General features: G+C 39.1%; 1 protein-coding gene across 3 annotated transcripts in view; it reads left to right on the top strand.

Moving 5' to 3' along the window:
* Positions 1–25,482, top strand: part of LOC124619844 (integrator complex subunit 1) — a 307,722-nt gene that overhangs the window by 83,401 nt on the left and 198,839 nt on the right. For all 3 annotated transcript variants that reach the window (XM_047146458.1, XM_047146464.1, XM_047146471.1), the window contains 3 exons: positions 8,948–9,144; positions 9,552–9,714; positions 14,866–15,027. In XM_047146458.1, coding sequence (XP_047002414.1) covers positions 8,948–9,144; positions 9,552–9,714; positions 14,866–15,027 — 522 coding nt within the window. The remainder of the gene's footprint in view (positions 1–8,947; positions 9,145–9,551; positions 9,715–14,865; positions 15,028–25,482) is intronic.

The raw sequence follows: 25,482 nt of genomic DNA, 5'->3' as shown, positions 1-25,482 counted from the left end.
GAGGATGGCTAGCTACAGATTATATTGGGTACTTGAATCTCAGAGCCTTTTCCCTCATATCAGTGTGGCTTCCGGGAAGGATGATCTCCAACTGACCATTTACTCAGATTGGAAACAGCAGTCCAACAGGTTTTTACTAAGGGCCAGCACCTTGTCACAGTCTTCTGACCTACATAAGGCAGGCGACACGGCTTGGTGCCATCACATTTTAGGTACCCTCCATGACTGGGGGTTTCTTGGCCCCTTTCTGATTTTCATCCATGAGTTTTTATCCCACTGGCACTTCTGCGTTCGAGTTGGCACTTTATTCAGCATCCCTCAGATTCAGGAGAACAGTAACCTCTGTTGGGTGAGTGGTTATCCTGGCATTGCACATAGACAGATTTTTGCGTCTGGCGCAGCTCCCATTCGGTAGCATCTGCTGAACGCTGTCTCCAAGACACCATCCAGTGGGCCTCTGCATAGGACATCTCCCATGGCTTCCAGTTTTCTCCCTCCAAAATGCAGGTTGTGCATATTTGTCATCAACCCATAGTATGCACCAATCCAGAAATTTATTTAGGCAGCCAGCTCCTTGATATTGTAGCAAAGTCCCATTTCTTGGGCATTATTTTTGATAAAAAGCTGACATGGCTGCCCCATATTCACCACCTAAAGACTATGTGCATGTGGAAACTTTATGCTCTCTCCCTCCTGGCCCATACATCTTGGTGTGCAGACTGTACCACTCTCTCTTTACCATGCTCTCGTCTTGTTCAGACTAGATTATGGTAGTCAGGTTTACGGCTCAGTGGCCCCTTTCAATCTACAAATACTTGATCCTGTTCACCATTGTGGGGTGCGTCTGGCTGTTGGTGCTATTTGCACTAGTCCTGTTGAATGTCCTCACAGAAGCATGGATTCCCCCTCTACAAATACGACGGAGCCAACTCCTGGTTTCTTACGCAATCACCATTTGTCAATTCCCTGACCATCCTGTGAACCCTTTCCTCTTTGCAAACGATGGATGTCTCCCTTGTGACAACTGCCCACAGATGGGATTGCAGGTTGGAATGCATTTCGCTTCTCTCTGTCAGGCTCTCCATCTACATTCACTGGAATGCACCCCATGTATCCCCCCCCCTGCCCCCCCCCCCAGTTGGATGGTGCCTGGACCACAGATTAGGACCGACCTATTCCAGGGTCCTAAGGTCTCTGTTGCCCCTCTGGTTTTCCAGTGTCTTGTACATGTCATCCTCACAGAGTTCCAGGTTGCTGTCATCTTCTACACTGATGGTTCTAAGACTATAGATAAGCCTGTATATGCTTTCACATCTCCTACTGGCTTAGAACACCATTTATTGCCGGGCTCATGTAATGTGTTGATAGCAGAGCTTCAAGTCATTCACAGAGCCTTCCATTTTGTTTCACAAGCCTCCATTTACAGTGTTTTAATTTGTACTGACTCAGTGAGCAGCCTGCAGGCTATTGACCGATGCTACTCTTGTCACCTTTTGGTCTCTGTTATTCACGACCTTCTCTCTGCCCTTGACTGTGCCGCCTCCCTATTTGTCTTTCTCTGGGTCCCAAGTCATGTGGGCATCCCGGGGAATGAACTGGCTGACCGTTTGGCCTTTCATGATTCCAGCTGCAGGTATGTGGATCTACGTCAAATCTCTCTTTGACCAAAAGTGGAATGACATCTGGTGCACTAATGCTTACAGTAATAAACTCTGCACAATCAAGGAGTCTACTGCAGTTCGGCACTCTTCCTTCTGCTCCTCTCAGAAGGAGTCCACTGCTTTATGCCGTCTACACATTGGTCACACCAGGCTTACCCATTGTTTCCTCCTGTGTAACGAACCACCACCACAGTGTAGTTGTGGAGCAGGATTGATGGTGGTATCCCACATACAGGTGGAATGTCCCCTTCTTTTGGCCCTTTGTGCTAAGTGTAGTCTTCCAGATTCCTCAATTTTAATCTTAGCAGATGATTCATGGACAGTTGAACTGGTCCAGTCTCCTCCATGAAAGAGGTTTTCATTTCCAGATATAAGGTTTTGCTTTACTCCTGGAGCAGGGGCAGGGTGGTTGTGGTTGGGACATCTCTTCATGTCTTCTCAATCTGGGACCCCTCACCACTCCCCCATGGAAAGATCTCTCCTTTTTTTTCAGTTTTTAGATTTGGTCTCACCTTTTATGCCTTATATTGTGTATGTGTTTTAATTTCATTGTTTTATAATTTGACTCCTGTGACTGGATCTGTTCACTTTTAGCGGACCCTCTTTCTTCTGTAAATAACTTCAGAATCCGAAACTAACGACCTTGCTGTTTGGTCCCAAAAACCCTCTCAATCGATCAGTCATTCAGTCAATCTATGGAAAAGTATAATCATAGGATACTGAGTAATAAAGGCTATGGATCTATGTTCACTTGTTGCTGGATGTCCTTTTTTTTAACAGATTACCAACTGGTAATCTTTTTTAATCTAAATTAAAAATTTGATGTGAACATTGTAAGTGTGTACTCTCTTAAAGATTTCTGAACTTTGAACGGTCCCCACACCCTCCACTTAACAGTTCTCCCCCTCCCCGTCCTGTCACCTCCTCCCAACTCAAGTCCCCAACGGAATTGTGCAGTGCTCTCTGCCATTGCGCCCACCAATCTTTCCTCCTCCTCTGTTCCCCTCCTCTCTGCTTCCATTTTTCCCCCGTCCCTCCCTCTCCCACAGCCTCCCGACACCGTGCTGGGTACTCTTGTCTACAATCTCTGGTCCCTGCACACTCCACCATGCCTACACCTGTACCCCACTATCCCTCCCCCTCCACCGCTGCACAATAGATTGTTGGTCCTGTATGATGCATTTGATGGCCTGAGCAACCAGAGGTAGTGGTTGTACATGTGGGTGCACTGTTATATAATCCAGAAATCAGCATTAGGCCACTTTCAAGTGAAAAAAAATTCATATATCAAAACACATTAGTCGAAAGACAATAGATTGGTATGAAATAAAAGTCCTTGTCAGAAAAGCATTTCTGGTGATGTATACCAGATCTGTCATTAGTAAAAGTGAGAACATCTCTAAAACACCTAAATAAGTTCCAGACTTTCATTTCTGGACCGTATAGGACAACTGTTATATGAAATTACTAGCAAATGAACAGTATGCAGCACACTACTGTCTCTGTAATTGTTGTTGTTCAGTTGCAATGGCACATACCTGTTGGTTGGCTAGCAGTTTTCTTATAACAACCATGCTGTAGGGTCCAGAAGTGAAGGTCTGCAACTTATTTAGGTGTTTTAGAGATGTTCTTACTTTTGTTAATGACAGACCTGGACTATATGACCAGATATGCTTATCTGACAAGGACTTGTACTTCATACCAGCCTGGTGTCTTTTGATATATGAATACATTTTTGTGCATGAAAATGGCCTAAGGCTAAAAACTGGATTTTATAACAATAAAGTAAAAATTATTGTAGTCAACTGGTGGCAGCATCATTCAAAAAATTTACCATGTTTGCGCCTCCAGCCAAAATAAAAACTTTCAATAATTGTTGGTTTCTGCACTCTGTTATCTACAGTATTAGTTTTTGAGTACGTCCTACTCCCGTTCGTTGTTGTTGTTGTGTTAAGTCTGAAGACTTTGATTCAGCTCTCCATTTTAGTCCATTCTATGCAGGTTTCCCTTCCTTCCTCCCTCCTGTGACACTACCTCTTGAGTGTGTTAGACGATAGAAACGGTTAAGTGTATTGAAACTCACAAGGTGCTGTATACACTGGTTGTAGTTTACATGGACAGCTGTTAGAGAGCTGGAAAATTTAGGATCGATTACTTTTTAGTGCATGTGATCACCTGAAATGAACTTTCAGTGTATAAAGGAATATTGGAAACAGAAGCCAACAGCCCTGACTCTTCCTAGGAGTTTCCAGCAGTTTTTCTGTGAGGGATTTACATGTTCTGCTTCATTGGGTTTCTCATAAACAATACATTCATTGTGTACTGAATTATCCTCTATGCATTTTCATGTACCATTTTACATCTTTTTCCTTTCCCAACCCTCACACTTCCCATCAAAGATCGTAAAGGAATGCCAGCACAGATATCCCTGTGTTTTGCAAACAAAGTAATGTCCCTCATTGTCAACAGACAGCAGAGAAATAAATCATTGTGTTAAAGACTTCATTTGGTGAGTGTGTGGTGAGGTTACTGCCAGCACAGGCACTCACTACTCATGAGTGCATACTTTGATTTCTGGCTTGAGGTGGTCAACTGTCATTGGTATCCGTCTGTTTTGGTGTACCCTTTCTTTTAATCAAGTTATGACAGAAGTTTCTTTTCTTCCCAGTTCACTGCAGTAACCATTCATTTCTTATCTGATGTTGTTGTTGTTGTGGTCTTCAGTCCTGAGACTGGTTTGATGCAGCTCTCCATGCTACTCTATCCTGTGCAAGCTTTTTCATCTCCCAATACCTACTGCAACCTACATCCTTCTGAATCTGCTTAGTGTATTCATCTCTTGGACTCCCTCTACGATTTTTACCCTCCACGCTGCCCTCCAATACTAAATTGGTGATCCCTTGATGCCTCAGAACATGTCCTACCAACTGATCCCTTCTTCTGGTCAAGTTGTGCCACAAACTTCTCTTCTCCCCAATCCTATTCAATACTTCCTCATTAGTTATGTGATCTACCCATCTAATCTTCAGCATTCTTCTGTAGCACCACATTTCGAAAGCTTCTATTCTCTTCTTGTCCAAACTATTTATCGTCCATGTTTCACTTCCATACATGGCTACACTCCATACAAATACTTTCAGAAATGACTTCCTGACACTTAAATCTATACTCGATGTTAACAAATTTCTCTTCTTCAGAAACGCTTTCCTCGCCATTGCCAGCCTACATTTTATATCCTCTCTACTTCGACCATCATCAGTTATTTTGCTCCCCAAATAGCAAAACTCCTTTACTACTTTAAGTGCCTCATTTCCTAATCTAATTCCCTCAGCATCACCCGACTTAATTAGACTACATTCCATTATCCTTGTTTTGCTTTTGTTGATGTTCATCTTATATCCTCCTTTCAAGACACTGTCCATTCCATTCAACTGCTCTTCCAAGTCCTTTGCTGTCTCTGACAGAATTACAATGTCATCGGCGAACCTCAAAGTTTTTATTTCTTCTCCATGAATTTTAATACCTACTCCGAATTTTTCTTTTGTTTCCTTTACTGCTTGCTCAATATACAGATTGAACAACATCGGGGAGAGGCTACAACCCTGTCTTACTCCCTTCCCAACCACTGCTTCCCTTTCATGTCCCTCGACTCTTATAACTGCCATCTGGTTTCTGTACAAATTGTAAATAGCCTTTCGCTCCCTGTATTTTACCCCTGCCACCTTTAGAATTTGAAAGAGAGTATTCCAGTCAACATTGTCAAAAGCTTTCTCTAAATCTACAAATGCTAGAAACGTAGGTTTGTCTTTCCTTAATCTTTCTTCTAAGATAAGTCGTAAGGTCAGTATTGCCTCACGTGTTCCAGTGTTTCTACGGAATCCAAACTGATCTTCCCCGAGGTTGGCTTCTACTAGTTTTTCCATTCGTCTGTAAAGAATTCGTGTTAGTATTTTGCAGCTGTGACTTATTAAGCTGATAGTTCGGTAATTTTCACATCTGTCAACACCTGCTTTCTTTGGGATTGGAATTATTATATTCTTCTTGAAGTCTGTGGGTATTTCGCCTGTTTCATACATCTTGCTCACCAGATGGTAGAGTTTTGTCAGGACTGGCTCTCCCACGGCCGTCAGTAGTTCCAATGGAATATTGTCTACTCCGGGGGCCTTGTTTCGACTCAGGTCTTTCAGTGCTCTGTCAAACTCTTCACGCAGTATCATATCTCCCATTTCATCTTCATCTACATCCTCTTCCATTTCCATAATATTGTCCTCAAGTACATCGCCCTTGTATAGACCCTCTATATACTCCTTCCACCTTTCTGCTTTCCCTTCTTTGCTTAGAACTGGGTTTCCATCTGAGCTCTTGATATTCATACAAGTCGTTCTCTTATCTCCAAAGGTCTCTTTAATTTTCCTGTAGGCGGTATCTATCTTACCCCTAGTGAGATAGGCCTCTACATCCTTACATTTGTCCTCTAGCCATCCCTGCTTAGCCATTTTGCACTTCCTGTCGATCTCATTTTTGAGACGTTTGTATTCCTTTTTGCCTGTTTCACTTACTGCATTTTTATATTTTCTCCTTTCATCAATTAAATTCAATATTTCTTCTGTTACCCAAGGATTTCTACTAGCCCTCGTCTTTTTACCTACTTGATCCTCTGCTGCCTTCACTACTTCATCCCTCAAAGCTACCCATTCTTCTTCTACTGTATTTATTTCCCCCATTCCTGTCAATTGCTCCCTTATGCTCTCCCTGAATCTCTGTACAACCTCTGGTTCTTTTAGTTTATCCAGGTCCCATCTCCTTAAATTCCCACCTTTTTGCAGTTTCTTCAGTTTTAATCTACAGGTCATAACCAATAGATTGTGGTCAGAGTCCACATCTGCCCCTGGAAATGTCTTACAATTTAAAACCTGGTTCCTAAATCTCTGTCTTACCATTATATAATCTATCTGATACCTTTTAGTATCTCCAGGGTTCTTCCATGTATACAACCTTCTTTCATGATTCTTAAACCAAGTGTTAGCTATGATTATGTTGTGCTCTGTGCAAAATTCTACCAGGCGGCTTCCTCTTTCATTTCTGTCCCCCAATCCATATTCACCTACTATGTTTCCTTCTCTCCCTTTTCCTACATTCGAATTCCAGTCACCCATGACTATTAAATTTTCGTCTCCCTTCACAATCTGAATAATTTCTTTTATTTCATCATACATTTCTTCAATTTCTTCGTCATCTGCAGAGCTAGTTGGCATATAAACTTGTACTACTGTAGTAGGTGTGGGCTTCGTATCTATCTTGGCCACAATAATGTGTTCACTATGCTGTTTGTAGTAGCTTACCCGCATTCCTATTTTCCTATTCATTATTAAACCTACTCCTGCATTACCCCTATTTGATTTTGTGTTTATAACCCTGTAGTCACCTGACCAGAAGTCTTGTTCCTCCTGCCACCGAACTTCTAATTCCCATTATATCTAACTTCAACCTATCCATTTCCCTTTTTAAATTTTCTAACCTACCTGCCCGATTAAGGGATCTGACATTCCACGCTCCGATCCGTAGAACGCCAGTTTTCTTTCTCCTGATAACGACATCCTCTTGAGTAGTCCCCGCCCGGAGATCCGAATGGGGGACTATTTTACCTCCGGAATATTTTACCCAAGAGGACGCCATCATCATGTAATCATACAGTAAAGCTGCATGCCCTCGGGAAAAATTACGGCTGTAGTTTCCCCTTGCTTTCAGCCGTTCGCAGTACCAGCACAGCAAGGCCGTTTTGGTTATTGTTACAAGGCCAGATCAGTCAATCATCCAGACTGTTGCCCTTGCAACTACTGAAAAGGCTGCTGCCCCTCTTCAGGAACCACACGTTTGTCTGGCCTCTCAACAGATACCCCTCCGTTGTGGTTGCACCTACGGTATGGCTATCTGTATCGCTGAGGCACGCAAGCCTCCCCACCAACGGCAAGGTCCATGGTTCATGGGGGGGGGGGTCTTATCTGATATACCCATTTAATCTTCAGCATTCTTCTTTAACATGTTTCAAAAACTTTTATTCTGTACTCATCTGTTGATCATCCAAAAACTTATATTCTCTATTTATCTGTACTGTTGACTGTCCATGTTTCACTTCCATAAAAGGCTACATTCCATACAAATGATCTGAGAAAAGACGTCCCAACACTTAAATTTAAAAGAGATGCTAGGAAGCTTTTCTTGCTATTGCCAGCCTACATTTTGTATCCTCCTTAATTTTGCTGCCCAAATGGTAGAATTTATTTGCAGCATTCCATGTCCCATTTCCTATTCTAATTCCTTCAGTGTCACCTGATTTGAATAGTCTCCAATGCATTTGTTTTACTTTTAATGAAATTCAGCTCAAAACCTCTTTTCAAGACACTATCCATTCTGTTCAATAGCTCAACAGATCTCCCAAGTCCCTTGCTGTCTCTGACAGATTAAAATGTCATTCTTCCTGGTTTCATTTACTACTACTACTACTACTACTACTACTATTACTATTACTATTACTACTATTACTATTACTACTCCTGTCTCTCTCTCTCTCTCTCTCTCTCTCTCTCTCTCTCTCTCTCTCTCCCTCCCTCCCTCCCTGGAAATGGTGTTGTTCGTAAACTTTAGGTGCCCAGGGCAAAGACAAGACATGAGCCAGGAAAGATTCACACCAGAGTTGCCTTTCTTTAGAAGTTTTGTCTCTTTATTGCAGTTATGGTCTGCTACATTTCATGCAAAATTTTACTCTGTGGTCAGTAAGAATTAACAATACTTTTTATTTTCCCTTTCCCCAAAAGTGCTCTTTTTCTGCACTCGCCAGCCCCTTTTTGAGCAGCATCCACACAGAGATTAATTTGGGGTGCTGACTTCATTTCAGGGCTTCCTGTAAAATGCTGAGCTGTTGTTAAATAAGAAATATCTTCTCATGAGTGAATAGTGGTGAGAGTGTACCTGAGCTCTGTATAGACTACAGAGGAATTGAGATTATTCGAGAGTGTTGTTCTTAAAATAATTAATTAGTTCTGCAAGGGGTGGGGTAGCAAACAGCTATTACTGTTTTGCTGAGTTACTCCACGAATCATAAAAAATGTTTTGGGAAAATTAAGTCATTTTTGTTAGGCTATGACCTATGTTGGTTAATTTATTGATGTTGTGATGTTTGTATGACAGTGAGCATGATGCACTAATTAAATAATGAAATTCTGTACTTTTGTTTTGTACAGATGCAAAGAATAAATTGTTTTCAGATGTGTTTTATGCTGTTATAGGTTCGTGTAACTGCAGCTCCCAGACTAGAAATGTGGTTTCAGAACCCAAAGCTTCTGCAAGCTGCCAAAGATCTTCTAATGGCTATCTGCATTAACTGCACCACTCACACGCAGCGAGATGTGGAAGTAATTAGTCATCTTGTTAAAATACGCATAAAACCAAAGGCACTGAGCAACCTATATCTGGCTTCTATAAGGTAAATCTCAGTAAAATTGAAGTATTTATAACAAAAATATATAAATATATGTAAAGTGACAAGTTTGTAGGTGTCCTAGCTTTGTTGATAAAAGTGAAAAATGAAATTCTCCCTATTAAATGTTTTAAAATTACGTACGAGCTCTTACTATCTTAACAAGTAGAAAAAGAGAAGAGCTGCAAGTTCATAGCCCTTTCTTAAATTCACACACTAACCAGTGTTTTTAAAAGGTGTATGTAATAATAGAACTATAGAATTCAATAAAAGTGATGTTTTCAAATTTTTGCTGAAATCATGTATGTGAGATGTTACAGAACAAATCAGTTGATTGAAATAGATTGTTTTCCACTTTTGGGTTTTAAATTAATATATCAGTTTTTATTATTATATTATTTTGAATGTTTCAGAGAGTTAATTAATGCACATCCAGAAAATTTGGCAACAGTTTTGAAGCATACAATTTACAATGAACTGTCAACAGCTCGCAACCCAAATAACATGGCTATGCTGTCTGTGATGTTCCAGGCAGCACCAGAAAAGGCTGCTGTACTGCTTGCTGATATTTTCCAGGTATTCAGGGTGACCTTACAGGCCCCACAATTATATATTTGTAGTTGAAAGATTAATACGAATAAGAGGATAGGTCACTACTCTCCGAATAGAAAAAGCACGTTTGTGCTGTGCAGCACCTATTCTGTCCTTTTACTGGTAGTATATTCCACCTTGGATTGTGCTTTAATGCAGTTTGAAACTATAAGTGATGATAAAAATAGTATTTTTTTAAAATAATTCTAGCAACTGAAATAGAGCTGAAAACTATGTGACATGTTTCAAGATACATTTTGAGCTTTTAGGTCTGGCATAGTTACTGTTTGTACAGTATTCTGCAAATACCCCAAGAAGTGCATGTTGCAGTACACACTGTATTGTACCATCTGTAAAAGATTATTTCAGTACTGATTATATATGGAGCATCAGAAGAAGACTGCTTATGTGCCACCATACAGAGCACAATTATTCTGATTTAGGCCTTAGACAATGGCGGTCTCATATTCAATTGAAATCCATGGTGCTAATGAAAAGGTAAATTTTTCAGGATGACCCCTTTACTGGATGTGCCAATTTGTGTAATGAAGAGAGGCTTCCACCCAGCAGAGTATTATACCAGAATAGGTTGCATAACTATCATTTGCTGTGTACAAGATTGTGCAGAATGACTTGACAAGAATCTGCCTTCTTGTAGGTGTACCTCCAGCTCTCTGTTGGCTCTGTACCTATTAAACTAAACAACAATATAAAGAGCAAACATGTCAAAAAATGTGCAGTGGAACTGATATATGGAACTATCATCCCCTTATCACTCGCCACCATACATAGTGGAAATCCAGATGATAGAATTCAAACACAGTGAAGTATGTAGAATGGAATGACTTTTCATATGTAGTGAGCATGGATTCCAAAAACAGTCCTCTTGTAAAACCTACGTTACACTCTTCCTACGTACTATGTATGGAAGCAACCAGGCATATTCAGTGTCCTTAGATATCCCTAAAGCATGTTATTTGGTACCACACAGATGACTAGTGAAGAAACTATGTTTATGTGGGATGTCTGGCCAGGTCTTCACAGGTGGATCAGAACATGACATGTTTGATGGAGGGATACAGAAATAATTTCAGATGTGCCTTCTTGCTGTGACATGGCTCTCTGTTGGGATGTATTACACAGTAGAAATTTTAGCACTATCCACTTGGATATAAACAAAATAGTGATCTGGTTCAATTGCTAGCATAAAGTTTTTAACGTACCAAACAAAAAAGTATGGTATGGTATGGTATTATTACGGGATATGAGTCCCAACTAGAGCTTCTTGTGTTGTACTAATATGCAGGAGTACCAATGGGTGGGGATATAAAGTGGAATGAGTAATAGGCTCAGTTGAGGTAAAACACGCTTTTATTTATCGTAAGAGTTAGAAAATCATGTTTGTGTACAAAAGAGACTGCATTTAGAACTTTTGTCTGACGAGTGTTTGGTGTCTGTATAGGCTTTGTGTAACAACTGGGGGTCATATGTTGTATGCAAAGAAAGGTAGTACAAATTCTTATAACTGTGCATGTTTCATGGGCAGTCTAAATGGAAATGCTGAGAAATCCTAAATAACACAATCTTTAAAAATAAAAATACATCAAATACTTTGCAAAAAAGTGTTTAGGAAATTCCAAGAACTGATTGTCTGGATTGAAGTGTTTTACGTTCGTAAGCACTTGCAGAGAGCACAATGACAAAAGTAAACTGACAACTATTTTTTCAAATAACTGATTCTTCTTTTTAACTTTTGCTCCCATAGATTGTAATGTATCATTGTACATCATTGTCAGCTAACTTTATTGTATTAGTTCTTCGGCTCATGTGATATGATATGTAATAGTGTTTCTACTTTAGCGGTAATGTAGAATCTTATACTAAGCTTTCAGTTTTCACTGCAAAAAGTGTCACATTTGAATTAGACATTTCTTGCATTGGATATAAGTTTACTCATTTTGTACCAAATTCAGTTTGATTAGAACATTTTTTAAATATTTCATAGTGTCCTTAAATTCCACTACAAATAAAGGGAGACCATTGTGCACAAATTATCTGTTTTCTCATTTAATATACAGAATATAGTGCAAAACAAGACATAGTAAAATTCTTTAAAAATTTAATAAGACTGTGGAAACTCCAGATTGCAATATCAACAATATAAGGAAAAGATTGATTGCTACTTACTGCAAAGGCAGCATGTTAAGTTGCAGGCAGGCATAACTAAAAGACACTTACACATTTGCTTTTGGCCACAGCCTAAATGGAGTACTCTATGGCATTGGCCCCTCACCTAGCTTGCATTTATCGTGAATCTCTTGCCCAGCACAAAATCTGAAGCGACAGGAAGAAAGCGCTGGTAATTCTAGTCTATAAGAAATGTAAAAGAACGGACCGTCAAAATTACAGACGAGTATCTCTGACTTCTGTTTGCTGCAGAATCCTTGAACATACTCTCAGTTTGAATGTAATAAACTTTCTTGAGTTTAAGAAGCTTATCCAATGAATCAGCGTGGTTGTAGAAAATATTGTTTGTGCGAAACTCAGCGTGCCCTTTTCTCTTTACTGAGAACTATGGATGAAGGGCAACAGGCAGATTCCATATTTCTGTATTTCCGGAAAGCGTTTGACACAGTGCCCCATTGCAGGCTGTTAACGAAGGTATGAGCATATGTAATAAGTTCACAAATATGCGAGTGGCTTGAAGACTTCATAGGTAATAGAACACAGTATGTTGTCCCCGAAGGCAAGTATTCACCATAGACAAGGGTATCATCAGGAGTGCCCCAGAGAAGTGTGATAGGACTGCTGCTGTTCGCTATATAAAAACATAATAAATGATTTTGCAGACGGGGTGGGCAGCAGTATGCTGTTTGCTGATGATGCTGTGGTGTATGGTAAGATGCCAAAGTTGAGTGACTGTAGGAAGATGCAAGACAACTTGGACAAAATTTCCATTTGGTGTGACGAATGGCAGCTAGCCCTAAATGTGGAAAAATGTAAGTTAATGCGGATGAGTAGGAAGAACAAACCTGTAATGCTCAGATACAGTATTAGTAGTCTTCTGCCTTACACAGTCAAGTTGTTTAAATATCTGGGCGTAATTTTGCAAAGCTGGAAAGTTGTAACAAGCATGTGAAAACTGTGGTTGGGAAGGCGAATGGTCGACTTTGGTTTATTGGGAGAATTTTGGAAAGAGTTGTTCATCTGTAAAGGAGGCCACATATAAGACACTGGTGTGATCTATTCTTGAGTACTGCTCGAGTATTTCGAATCCATACCAGCTCGGATTGAAGGAAGACATCGAAGCAATTCAGAGGCAGGCTACTAGATTTGTTACTGACAGGTTTGTTACTGACAGGTTTGAACAACACACAAGTGTTATGGAGGTGCTTCAGAACTCAAATGAAAGGCGACATTCTTTCTGAGAAACACTATTGACAAAATTTAGAGAACTAACATTTGAAGCGGACTGCTGAACGATTCTACTGCCCCCAACAAACACCATGTGCAAGGACCTCGAAGACAAGATACGAGAAACTAGACCTCATACGGGGGCATACAGACAGTAGTCTATCCCTCACTCTGTTTGCAAGTGGAACAAGAGGGGAAATGACAAGTAGTTGTACAGGGTCTCCTCCGCCATGCACCAAATGGTGGCTTGTGGAGTATTGATGTAGACGTAGAAGCTGCCTGAGATGGCGGCCATGCCATGTGTGCAAGAGATGTGCTTTCTTGTTTGAATGTGTGTGTGTGTGTGGGTGTGGGGGGGGGGGGGGGGAGGTCCCCCAATGAAGGCTGTGCCGAAAGCTAATGTGTATGTCTTGTGCCTGTCTGCAACTTAACGTGTCATCTTTATGGTAGTATCAATGTATCTTTTTCATTTTACTGTTAAAATTTAATAAAAGTATTTCATATCGCTGTAAGTAAACTATATAAAGCATATAATGTATATATATAAAAACAAAGATGAGGTGACTTACCGAACGAAAGCGCTGGCAGGTCGATAGACACACAAACATACACACAAAATTCAAGCTTTCGCAACAAACTGTTGCCTCATCAGGAAAGAGGGAAGGAGAGGGGAAGACGAAAGGAAGTGGGTTTTAAGGGAGAGGGTAAGGAGTCATTCCAATCCCGGGAGCGGAAAGACTTACCTTAGGGGGAAAAAAGGACAGGTATACACTCGCACTCACGCACATATCCATCCACACATACAGACACAAGCAGACATATTTAAAGACCAAATATATCAGAAAATAAGAGCACATACACTTTAAATATGTCTGCTTGTGTCTGTATGTGTGGATGGATATGTGCGTGAGTGCGAGTGTATACCTGTCCTTTTTTCCCCCTAAGGTAAGTCTTTCCGCTCCCGGGATTGGAATGACTCCTTACCCTCTCCCTTAAAACCCACTTCCTTTCGTCTTCCCCTCTCCTTCCCTCTTTCCTGATGAGGCAACAGTTTGTTGCGAAAGCTTGAATTTTGTGTGTATGTTTGTGTTTGTTTGTGCGTCTATCGACCTGCCAGCGCTTTCGTTCGGTAAGTCACCTCATCTTTGTTTTTATATATAATTTTTCCCACGTGGAATGTTTCCTTCTATTATATTGATATAATGTATATATGTTTATTTGTAATGTGTGAATGCTTTCTCAAATGGTTCCAATTTGGCTTTGCGTGCCATCAGAATGTGAGGCTGTTGCTTAAATATAGCCTATAGTGAACAACACGTTGAACATCAAGCATCAGTCAGTCAGTCAGTCAGTTTTATGTGGTGCCTATACTGTGCTTTGGATTTGGTTGCTAAGAAGTCTCAGAAATAAATAAACACTTACTTTTGTTCATATTTGCAAGTAACTTTTAGGTATGAAATTGTCAACCAAAGCGTGACTTCCTGTTAGCAATAGACAAATCTTCCTTATGTGCTATTGCTGTAAACTCTTGTCACCGTGGGATTCATATTTTCTCAGCATGTTTGATCAAAGTATGTAAGGACACTGTTGACTTCTGATGTACTTTTTCTTGTTTTCTGTGTGGCCGGAGCAAAACACATTATGTTAATAATGATGGAAATATGTTTCTGTCAGCCGATGTGACTATCAGTATGAAGTAAATGAGTATTTTATTTTTCATAGGATCTGCTAATGAATAAAGATGACTACCTGCGCCCACTGCGGGCATTGCTGAGGGAAATGGTACGAGTTATACGCCATGAAATCAATTTGTCTGCTCTTTGTCGTGGGCTAATGGCTGATCGAAAAGAAAATACACAGGCCTTTCGTGAATTTGAACATAAGGTAAGTGTTAAATGAAATATTATGAGTGTTTTGTTTGTTGTTTTGTTTAATATTGTAAAGGAGCACAATATTTGATTTGAATGGGGCTTTAACCACCTGCTCCCTTCCCTAAGTTGACAGCTTTTTTTGTCGCCCATAGAAAAATTAGCTCTACACAGAATAATATGTTTTAAACTCGTTCTCCCTCCACAACAGTGTCCGAAGATAATAAAAGTCCCACATAGTTGGATTGGAGCAGTGGTTCCTGACTTGGTGTAGTTACCCCGGAGGGGGAAATTAAATTTGCAATAGTAAATGAACTAATTGCAGTACAACACAACAGTAACTATTAAATGGTTATTACACTGCAGTAGGGCCTACACAGTATTATTATTATTATTATTATTTCTTTACTTTCTCAGACGTTAAGTCTGGTTAAAAATGGGACGTGACGCGGACCTTAATCAAGCGTCACTTTCTTTTAACTGTACGGTATATGTTATATTGCATTTAGGAACTTTCGGGTAATTGAACATGTATCAATAATTACGGATTTCTGTAATTGTATATATAAGTTTGGATGTAGCTGTATTGTATTGATGTAATGGTGGATATTGTGTGGTATGACTCCTGTAGTTGATAGTATGATTGGTATGATGTCAACTTTATTCTGATGCCACATGTCCTTGACTTCCTCAGCCAGTTGGATGTATTTTTCAATTTTTTCTCCTGTTTTCTTTTGTATATTTGTTGTATTGGGTATGGATATTTCGATTAGTTGTGTTAATTTCTTCTTTTTATTGGTGAGTATTATGTCAGGTTTGTTATGTGGTGTTGTTTTATCTGTTATAATGGTTCTGTTCCAGTATAATTTGTATTCATCATTCTCCAGTACATTTTGTGGTGCATACTTGTATGTGGGAACATGTTGTTTTATTAGTTCATGTTGTATGGCAAGTTGTTGATGTATTATTTTTGCTACATTGTCATGTCTTCTGGGGTATTCTGTATTTGCTAGTATTGTACATCCGCTTGTTATGTGATCTACTGTTTCTATTTGTTGTTTGCAAAGTCTGCATTTATCTGTTGTGGTATTGGGATCTTTAATAATATGCTTGCTGTAATATCTGGTGTTTATTGTTTGATCCTGTATTGCAATCATGAATCCTTCCGTCTCACTGTATATATTGCCTTTTCTTAGCCATGTGTTGGATGCGTCTTGATCGATGTGTGGCTGTGTTAGATGATACGGGTGCTTGCCATGTAGTGTTTTCTTTTTCCAATTTACTTTCTTCGTATCTGCTGATGTTACATGATCTAAAGGGTTGTAAAGGTGGTTATGAAATTGCAGTGGTGTAGCCGATGTATTTATATGAGTGATTGCTTTGTGTATTTTGCTAGTTTCTGCTCGTTCTAGAAAGACTTTTCTTAAATTGTCTACCTGTCCATAATGTAGGTTTTTTATGTCGATGAATCCCCGTCCTCCTTCCTTTCTGCTTAATGTGAATCTTTCTGTTGCTGAATGTATGTGATGTATTCTATATTTGTGGCATTGTGATCGTGTAAGTGTATTGAGTGCTTCTAGGTCTGTGTTACTCCATTTCACTACTCCAAATGAGTAGGTCAATATTGGTATAGCATAAGTATTTATAGCTTTTGTCTTGTTTCTTGCTGTCAATTCTGTTTTCAGTATTTTTGTTAGCCTTTGTCTATATTTTTCTTTTAGTTCTTCTTTAATATTTGTATTATCTATTCCTATTTTTTGTCTGTATCCTAGATATTTATAGGCATCTGTTTTTTCCATCGCTTCTATGGAGTCACTGTGGTTATTCAATATGTAATCTTCTTGTTTATTGTGTTTTCCCTTGACTATGCAATTTTTCTTACATTTGTCTGTTCCAAAAGCCATATTTATATCATTGCTGAATACTTCTGTTATCTTTAGTAATTGGTTGAGTTGTTGATTGGTTGCTGCCAGTAGTTTTAGATCATCCATATATAGCAAATGTGTGATTTTGTGTGGGTATGTTCCAGTAATATTATATCCATAATTTGTATTATTTAGCATGTTGGATAGTGGGTTCAGAGCAAGACAGAACCAGAAAGGACTTAATGAGTCTCCTTGGTATATTCCACGCTTAATCTGTATTGGCTGTGATGTGATGTTATCTGAATTTGTTTGAATATTAAGTGTGGTTTTCCAGTTTTTCATTACTATGTTTAGAAACTGTATCAATTTAGGATCTACTTTGTATATTTCCAATATCTGTAGTAACCATGAGTGGGGTACACTATCAAAGGCTTTTTGGTAATCAATGTATGCGTAGTGTAGCGACCTTTGTTTACTTTTAGCTTGATATGTCACCTCTGTATCTATTATCAGTTGCTCTTTACATCCTCGTGCTCCTTTGCAGCAGCCTTTTTGTTCTTCATTTATAATTTTGTTCTGTGTTGTATGTGTCATTAATTTCTGTGTAATGACTGAAGTTAATATTTTGTAGATTGTTGGTAGGCATGTTATGGGGCGATATTTAGCTGGGTTTGCTGTGTCTGCTTGATCTTTAGGTTTCAGATAGGTTATTCCATGTGCAAGTGTATCAGGGAATGTGTATGGGTCTGCAATGTAACTGTTAAATAATTTATGATATGAATATAATAGAGGGAAACATTCCACGTGGGAAAAATATATCTAAAAAGAAAGATGATGAAACTTACCAAACAAAAGCGCTGGCAGGTCGATAGACACACAAACAAACACAAACATACACACAAAATTCTAGCTTTCGCAACCAATGGTTGCCTCGTCAGGAAAGAGGGAAGGAGAAGGAAAGACAAAAGGATATGGGTTTTAAGGGAGAGGGTAAGGAGTCATTCCAATCCCGGGAGCGGAAAGACTTACCTTAGGGGGAAAAAAGGACAGGTATACACTCACACACACACACATATCCATCCACACATACACAGACACAAGCAGACATTTGTAAAGGCAAAGAGTTTGGGCAGAGATGTCAGTCGGGGCAGATGTACAGAGGCAAAGATGAAGTTGAAAGACAGGTGAGGTATGAGCGGCGGCAAATTGAAATTAGAAATTAGCGGAGATTGAGGCCTGGCGGATAGCGAGAAGAAAGGATATGCTGAAGGGCAAGTTCCCATCTCCGGAGTTCTGACAGGTTGGTGTTAGTGGGAAGTATCCAGATAACCCGGACGGTGTAACACTGTGCCAAGATGTGCTGGCCGTGCACCAAGGCATGTTTAGCCACAGGGTGATCCTCATTACCAACAAACACTGTCTGCCTGTGTCCATTCATGCGAATGGACAGTTTGTTGCTGGTCATTCCCACATAGAACGCTTCACAGTGTAGGCAGGTCAGCTGACCTGCCTACACTGTGAAGCGTTCTATGTGGGAATGACCAGCAACAAACTGTCCATTCGCATGAATGGACACAGGCAGACAGTTATAAATAATTTAGTTAGATGTGAATGTGTTGAGGTGAACTTCTTTAGCCAGTAATTTGCTATTTTATCATTTCCAGGGGATTTCCAATTGTGTGTAGAATTAATTGCTCGGGTGACTTCATGTTGCAAAATTATCACTTCAGGCATTTGTGGTATCATCTTGTATTTGTCTGTTTCTGCTTGTATCCACCGTGCATGCCTGTTATGTTGTACCGGGTTTGACCATATGTTGCTCCAGAAGTGTTCCATGTCTGTTATGTTTGGTGGATTGTCTGTTTTAATGTGTGTGTTATCTATTGTTTGGTAAAATCTCTTTTGGTTTGTGTTGAATGTTTGGTTTTGTTTCCTTCTATTTTCACTTTTTTTATATCTTCTAAGTTGTTTGGCCAATGCTTGTAATTTCTGCTTCTTTTCATCTAATTGCTCTATTGCTTCTTGTTGTGAGATTTTACCTAACCTTTTTCGTTTTTTGTCTGATATTTCATTTCTTATAAATTGTGTAAGCTGTCCGATGTCTTTTCTCAGTTTTTCTATTCTGATCTGTAGCCTGTGTTGCCATGCTGGTTTTGTGGGTTTCTTCTGTGTATTGGTTTGTTCTGATCTCTGCCTAGTGTGTATATTTAGTGTAGTGAGTGCTCCTATATAAACCAGTAGTTGTAACTCTTCCATAGTTGTATTTTCATTTATTTTGTTGTGTATGATTGTGTTGATAGTTTTTATTGTTGTTTCGACTTGTGGGTTATTTGGCGGTCTATGCAAGAATGGTCTGATGTCTGTATTTGTGTCTTTGTATTCTATATATGTCAGCTGAAATTTCTCTTCTATATCTAACACGTGTGTCTCTTCGTGTTCTATTTGTGCTTGTTCTGGTGGCTGTCTTAAGATTTCGTTTTCCTCTGATTGTTTAATTGATGCGTGTTGGTCTTTGTTTGTTTGCTCTGGGATGTTTGAGTCCATTACTGTATTTTCTTCTTCTTCTGATTGCACATTATTTTGTTCCAGTATTTCTTGTACTTGTTGTTTGATGTTTTCTAATTCTGACTGGGGTATCCTGTTATTTTTTATTATTACACGGATCTGATCAGCTAGCCGTTGTTCTGTTAAAAATTTTAATTCCGGGTATCTGGTAACAAATGTTGTGTATACTTGTGATCTGTATCCAGTTGTGTTGGTTCCTAGGTTTGTTGCTTGGTAATAACAGAACATGAGGTGTCGATTAACTTCATCTGACCATCTCATCCTCTGTCTTTGTTTTCCTTCTAGGGTGGTTGCAGGAAGCATATCCTGCAAAACACCTCTATTTGGATTTAAATCATTTTCCAGTTGGCTAGCAGTGTTGTTACCATTGTGGGCGGGCATAGGGTTCAAGCGTCGTCCCCGACCATGACGGCGCTTGTCCGAGGCTTCTTTAGTTCTGTCCTGAACCAAGTAATCACACTAAAAGGGGGGTTAGCCCTATTAGTGGTTTGTTCTTTTCGTCGCCTTTTACGACTGGCAGAACATACCGGAGGCCTATTCTTTTCCCGGGCCTCCACGGGGTTTATTATTATTATTATTATTATTATTATTAATATTAATATTGATATTTATGTTTCTATTAAAAGAATAACACTTCCTAATGTTCTGAGAAATTATACTTATTTGGTCACGAATCGGCTTTTGGTTTTTCAGACCATCTTCAGGGCTGGTTCATGACCATATGAATATAACTTTGCAGAACATTAACAAGTGTTATCCTTTTAATACTATTGTAGTGTTCTGCCAAGCACTGATGGAAAATTCAGTTGTTGGTCTAATAATAATAATAATATCGAATGTCCCCATTGGAGAACCATAAGCAGGTGGTTTTCAATCTTTCATAGGATTCTTCTTATTTTCCCAACATATTTTCTTTCTGAATGCCTTCTTTCTTTCTTCGGTCCACTTTGGTTTGTATGGTTTTGGTTCTGTCTCTGGAGTAAACTTCCACTTATCAATTTTGCTTCTGAGTGCAACCCTGTCTGACGTATTTGTTACGTCAGTTTCAACTTTTGTCAAATCCTTCTTAACTTCAGTTACCCAGGGTATTGATGCTTTAAGTGATGTCACATAGTCCAATAGATGTTTAGTTAGTATGTTTCCAGATAATCTGTCTAGATGTCCATAAGACATCATTCATCTCTTTTTGGTGTCAGTTTTTATGTTTGATACTTTTTCTAATGTCTCCAATGGTTTGCAGTCTGTATCCATCTTGTGTATTGTGGTCCCAGAATTTTTCTGGTAATCTTTCTCTCTACTTGCTTAATTTTTTGTAAATCTCATTTTCAATTGAGTGAGAATGTTGTACTTGCGTATGTGACTGTTGGCTTGATTACTGTGTGGTAGGACTGATTTTAGTGTCTTTTGAGAGGCATTTTTTGTTATAGAAATTTGAAACAAATCCAGATGCTTTCTTGATTTGTGCGCTCTGTTGTGTTTGATTCTGTTGTTTCGGAATATCTGACTCAGAATACATGAATTAAGTCTTCTCAAAGGAGATTTGCAGGCCAACCTTATCTGCACGTTCTTTGAGGGTCTCAATATGTTTTACTGATGTTCCTTCACTGTTGGTTAGAATCACCAAATCATCTGCAAATACTAAATATGGAATGTTCAGTTTTCCTTGACCTCTTTGTAGTTTGATTGGCCTCCAAAAGTTTTGTGATCTTATTCCATTTTCCATACTTTCACTTAGTTTATTATTGTTGTTATTATTATTATTTCTTTCTTTTCTCACACGTTATGTCTGGTCTGGTTATTATTATTATTATTATTATTATTATTATTATTATTATCAGTCGCAGCGGTCTTGTACAAAGTGTTTTTAGACTGAAGTCTTCCAATTTCTGCCATTTCAGAAGTAAGGAGTCCAGCAATCAAGTGACATATAAAACAAGTATAGTGCATACATTTTAACTTTGTTGAATTTAAATGGGAATGCAGGGTGTGGGTTAAACAAACGCCTTAAGGGAGAGGAGTGGTTTGGAGAAGCATGTTTTGTGAAAAGTGTCTACTGTCATTGTGGATAATTAGCTTTCTTTTTTGAGAAGGAATTGTAAATAGCATTTGCAGTGCAATACGTTTCTTTATCATGCTATATAAAAATAATAAAATTTAAAAGAAAATTAAAAAAAGTTGTCGGAAATAAACAGTACCAATTGTATCACTGAGATTCAATAATTCATGGTTTAATAAAACACCAAAAAAGTTAAATATCATTTATCTTCAGTCATTTTAAAAATAACTGCTCAAAGGAAATTCTTTTTGATTCTTAAGTGTAGTTAAGTGCTGATGTTCTGGTGGGAGCGAAGGTCTTGGAAAGGTTAGGAACCACTGGCGTAGATGTCTATTCGTATAATTCAGAATTTAATATTAAGGGTGCAGTTCATATCTCCCTTTCCAAAACCAGATTTGAATTTGTGTCATTAAAAAAAAAAAATTTTGCTTTGAGTTGTTGTGTTGCAAAATGAAAGCTCTTGTGTTACTTGGGAAATCATTTGAATATGTTGGATGTTTTTGGGTATCATATCAGACGTGATTGTCAAAGTGGCTCTGAAAACTAAGACTAATCATCATGTGATCTGACATACTGAGGTGTTGCCCTATCAGTGTACATAAACATCCCCACCACCCTCCCATGTTTCTGCAGATGCATTAGTCAGTCTTCATGTTCAGTGGCTGCTGGTGTTTGGAAATTCTGTGATGCAAATTATCCGTGATGACTTCAATAGGAAGAGGTCTGCATAACGATTTTTATTTTGGTGTAATGCATAGTATATTTACATGCATCTATGTATTCAGCAGTGGGTGATTTGTTGAGTTGGAGAGCTTGATATTGTGCATTCTGTGTAAGTGTCTGTTGAATATATTTCTTCCCACAGTTGCACTGGGTGCTATGTACTATTGGTTTTTGAATTTTTGTGTCCTCTTTAACTGTGACAAGGAGCATTCATGTTTTGATGGCGAGTTGGAAGACATACTTCATATTATCAATATTGAAAAGGATAGATTGCTGCTCACTGTAAGGATGACTTGTTGAATTGCAGACAGGCATAATGAAAAGTGAGTAGCAGTCTATCATTTTCATAGTATTAGCGATATTCCACTCTGGACTTTCCATTGTTTGCATCTACATCTATACTGTGTAAACCACCGTGAGGTACATGGCAGAGGGTATGTTCCATTGTACCTGTTATTGAAGTTTCTTCTTGTTTCATTCATGTATGGAGTGCAGTAAGAATGATTGTTTCAATGTCTCTATGCATGCAGTAATTATTCTAATCTTAAACTAATTATTCTAATGTAATATACTTGCTCTGCTAATTCTCTGAAATTATTTAAGTTCTTCTGCATGTAGGACTAATGTATGGACAGAGGGCCATGGCACACGGTTCTTTCTGTGGTGACTCATTTGTTTGTAGGAAAGTATGTTTCACATGGTGATTTCTGTACCCATTATCCTTGAGGAGTTTTAGATTTTGTGATTCTTAGTGGAGGTCTTCCTTTTAGGGAAGGAGGAGGCCTCCATGTAAAACATACTTCGTATTTTATATAATAGAAGGAAACATTCCACGTGGGAAAAATTATATATAAAAACAAAGATGAGGTGACTTACCGAACGAAAGCGCTGGCAGGTCGATAGACACACAAACAAACACAAACATACACACAAAATTCAAGCTTTGGCAACAAACTGTTGCATCATCAGGAAAGAGGGAAGGAGAGGGGAAGACGAAAGGAAGTGGGTTTTAAGGGAGAGGGTAAGGAGTCATTCCAATCCCGGGAGCGGAAAGACTGACCTTAGGGGGAAAAAAGGACAGGTATACACTCGCACACACGCACATATCCATCCACACATACAGACACAAGCAGACATATTTAAAGACCAAATATATCAGAAAATAAGAGCACATACACTTTAAATATGTCTGCTTGTGTCTGTATGTGTGGATGGATATGTGCGTGTGTGCGAGTGTATGTTGTTGTTGTTGTGGTCTTCAGTCCTGAGACTGGTTTGATGCAGCTCTCCATGCTACTCTATCCTGTGCAAGCTTTTTCATCTCCCAGTACCTACTGCAACCTACATCCTTCTGAATCTGCTTAGTGTATTCATCTCTTGGTCTCCCTCTACGATTTTTACCCTCCACGCTCCCCTCCAATACTAAATTGGTGATCCCTTGATGCCTCAGAACATGTCCTACCAACCGATCCCTTCTTCTGGTCAAGTTGCGCCACAAACTTCTCTTCTCCCCAATCCTATTCAATACTTCCTCATTAGTTATGTGATCTACCCATCTAATCTTCAGCATTCTTCTGTAGCACCACATTTCGAAAGCTTCTATTCTCTTCTTGTCCAAACTATTTATCGTCCATGTTTCACTTCCATACATGGCTACACTCCATACAAATACTTTCAGAAATGACTTCCTGACACTTAAATCGATACTGGATGTTAACAAATTTCTCTTCTTCAGAAACGCTTTCCTTGCCATTGCCAGCCTACATTTTATATCCTCTCTACTTCGACCATCATCAGTTATTTTGCTCCCCAAATAGCAAAACTCCTTTACTACTTTAAGTGCCTCATTTCCTAATCTAATTCCCTCAGCATCACCCGACTTAATTAGACTACATTCCATTATCCTTGTTTTGCTTTTGTTGATGTTCATCTTATATCCTCCTTTCAAGACACTGTCCATTCCATTCAACTGCTCTTCCAAGTCCTTTGCTGTCTCTGACAGAATTACAATGTCATCAGCGAACCTCAAAGTTTTTATTTCTTCTCCATGAATTTTAATACCTACTCCGAATTTTTCTTTTGTTTCCTTTACTGCTTGCTCAATATACAGATTGAACAACATCGGGGAGAGGCTACAACCCTGTCTTACTCCCTTCCCAACCACTGCTTCCCTTTCATGTCCCTCGACTCTTATAACTGCCATCTGGTTTCTGTACAAATTGTAAATAGCCTTTCGCTCCCTGTATTTTACCCCTGCCACCTTCAGAATTTGAAAGAGAGTATTCCAGTCAACATAGTCAAAAGCTTTCTCTAAGTCTACAAATGCTAGAAACGTAGGTTTGCCTTTCCTTAATCTTTCTTCTAAGATAAGTCGTAAGGTCAGTATTGCCTCACGTGTTCCAGTGTTTCTACGGAATGCAAACTGATCTTCCCCGAGGTTGGCTTCTACTAGTTTTTCCATTCGTCTGTAAAGAATTCGTGTTAGTATTTTGCAGCTGTGACTTATTAAGCTGATAGTTCGGTAATTTTCACATCTGTCAACACCTGCTTTCTTTGGGATTGGAATTATTATATTCTTCATGAAGTCTGAGGGTATTTCGCCTGTCTCATACATCTTCCTCACCAGATGGTAGAGTTTTGTCAGGACTGGCTCTCCCACGGCCGTCAGTAGTTCCAATGGAATATTGTCTACTCCGGGGGCTTTGTTTCGACTCAGGTCTTTCAGTGCTCTGTCAAACTCTTCACGCAGTATCATATCTCCCATTTCATCTTCATCTACATCCTCTTCCATTTCCATAATATTGTCCTCAAGTACATCGCCCTTGTATAGATCCTCTATATACTCCTTCCACCTTTCTGCTCTTCCTTCTTTGCTTAGAACTGGGTTTCCATCTGAGCTCCTGATATTCATACAAGTCGTTCACTTATCTGAAAAGGTCTCTTTAATTTTCCTGTAGGCGGTATCTATCTTACCCCTAGTGAGATAGGCCTCTACATCCTTACATTTGCCCTCTAGCCATCCCTGCTTAGCCATTTTGCACTTCCTGTCGATCTCATTTTTGAGACGTTTGTATTCCTTTTTGCCTGTTTCACTTACTGCATTTTTATATTTTCTCCTTTCATCAATTAAATTCAATATTTCTTCTGTTACCCAAGGATTTCTACTAGCCCTCGTCTTTTTACCTACTTGATCCTCTGCTGCCTTCACTACTTCATCCCTCAAAGCTACCCATTCTTCTTCTACTGTATTTATTTCCCCCAT

The sequence above is a fragment of the Schistocerca americana genome, chromosome 1 (assembly GCF_021461395.2).
Source record: "Schistocerca americana isolate TAMUIC-IGC-003095 chromosome 1, iqSchAmer2.1, whole genome shotgun sequence".
Taxonomy (NCBI): domain Eukaryota; kingdom Metazoa; phylum Arthropoda; class Insecta; order Orthoptera; family Acrididae; genus Schistocerca; species Schistocerca americana.
The sequence above is the reverse complement of the archived record's forward strand: the minus strand, read 5'-3'. Positions and strand labels throughout refer to the sequence as shown.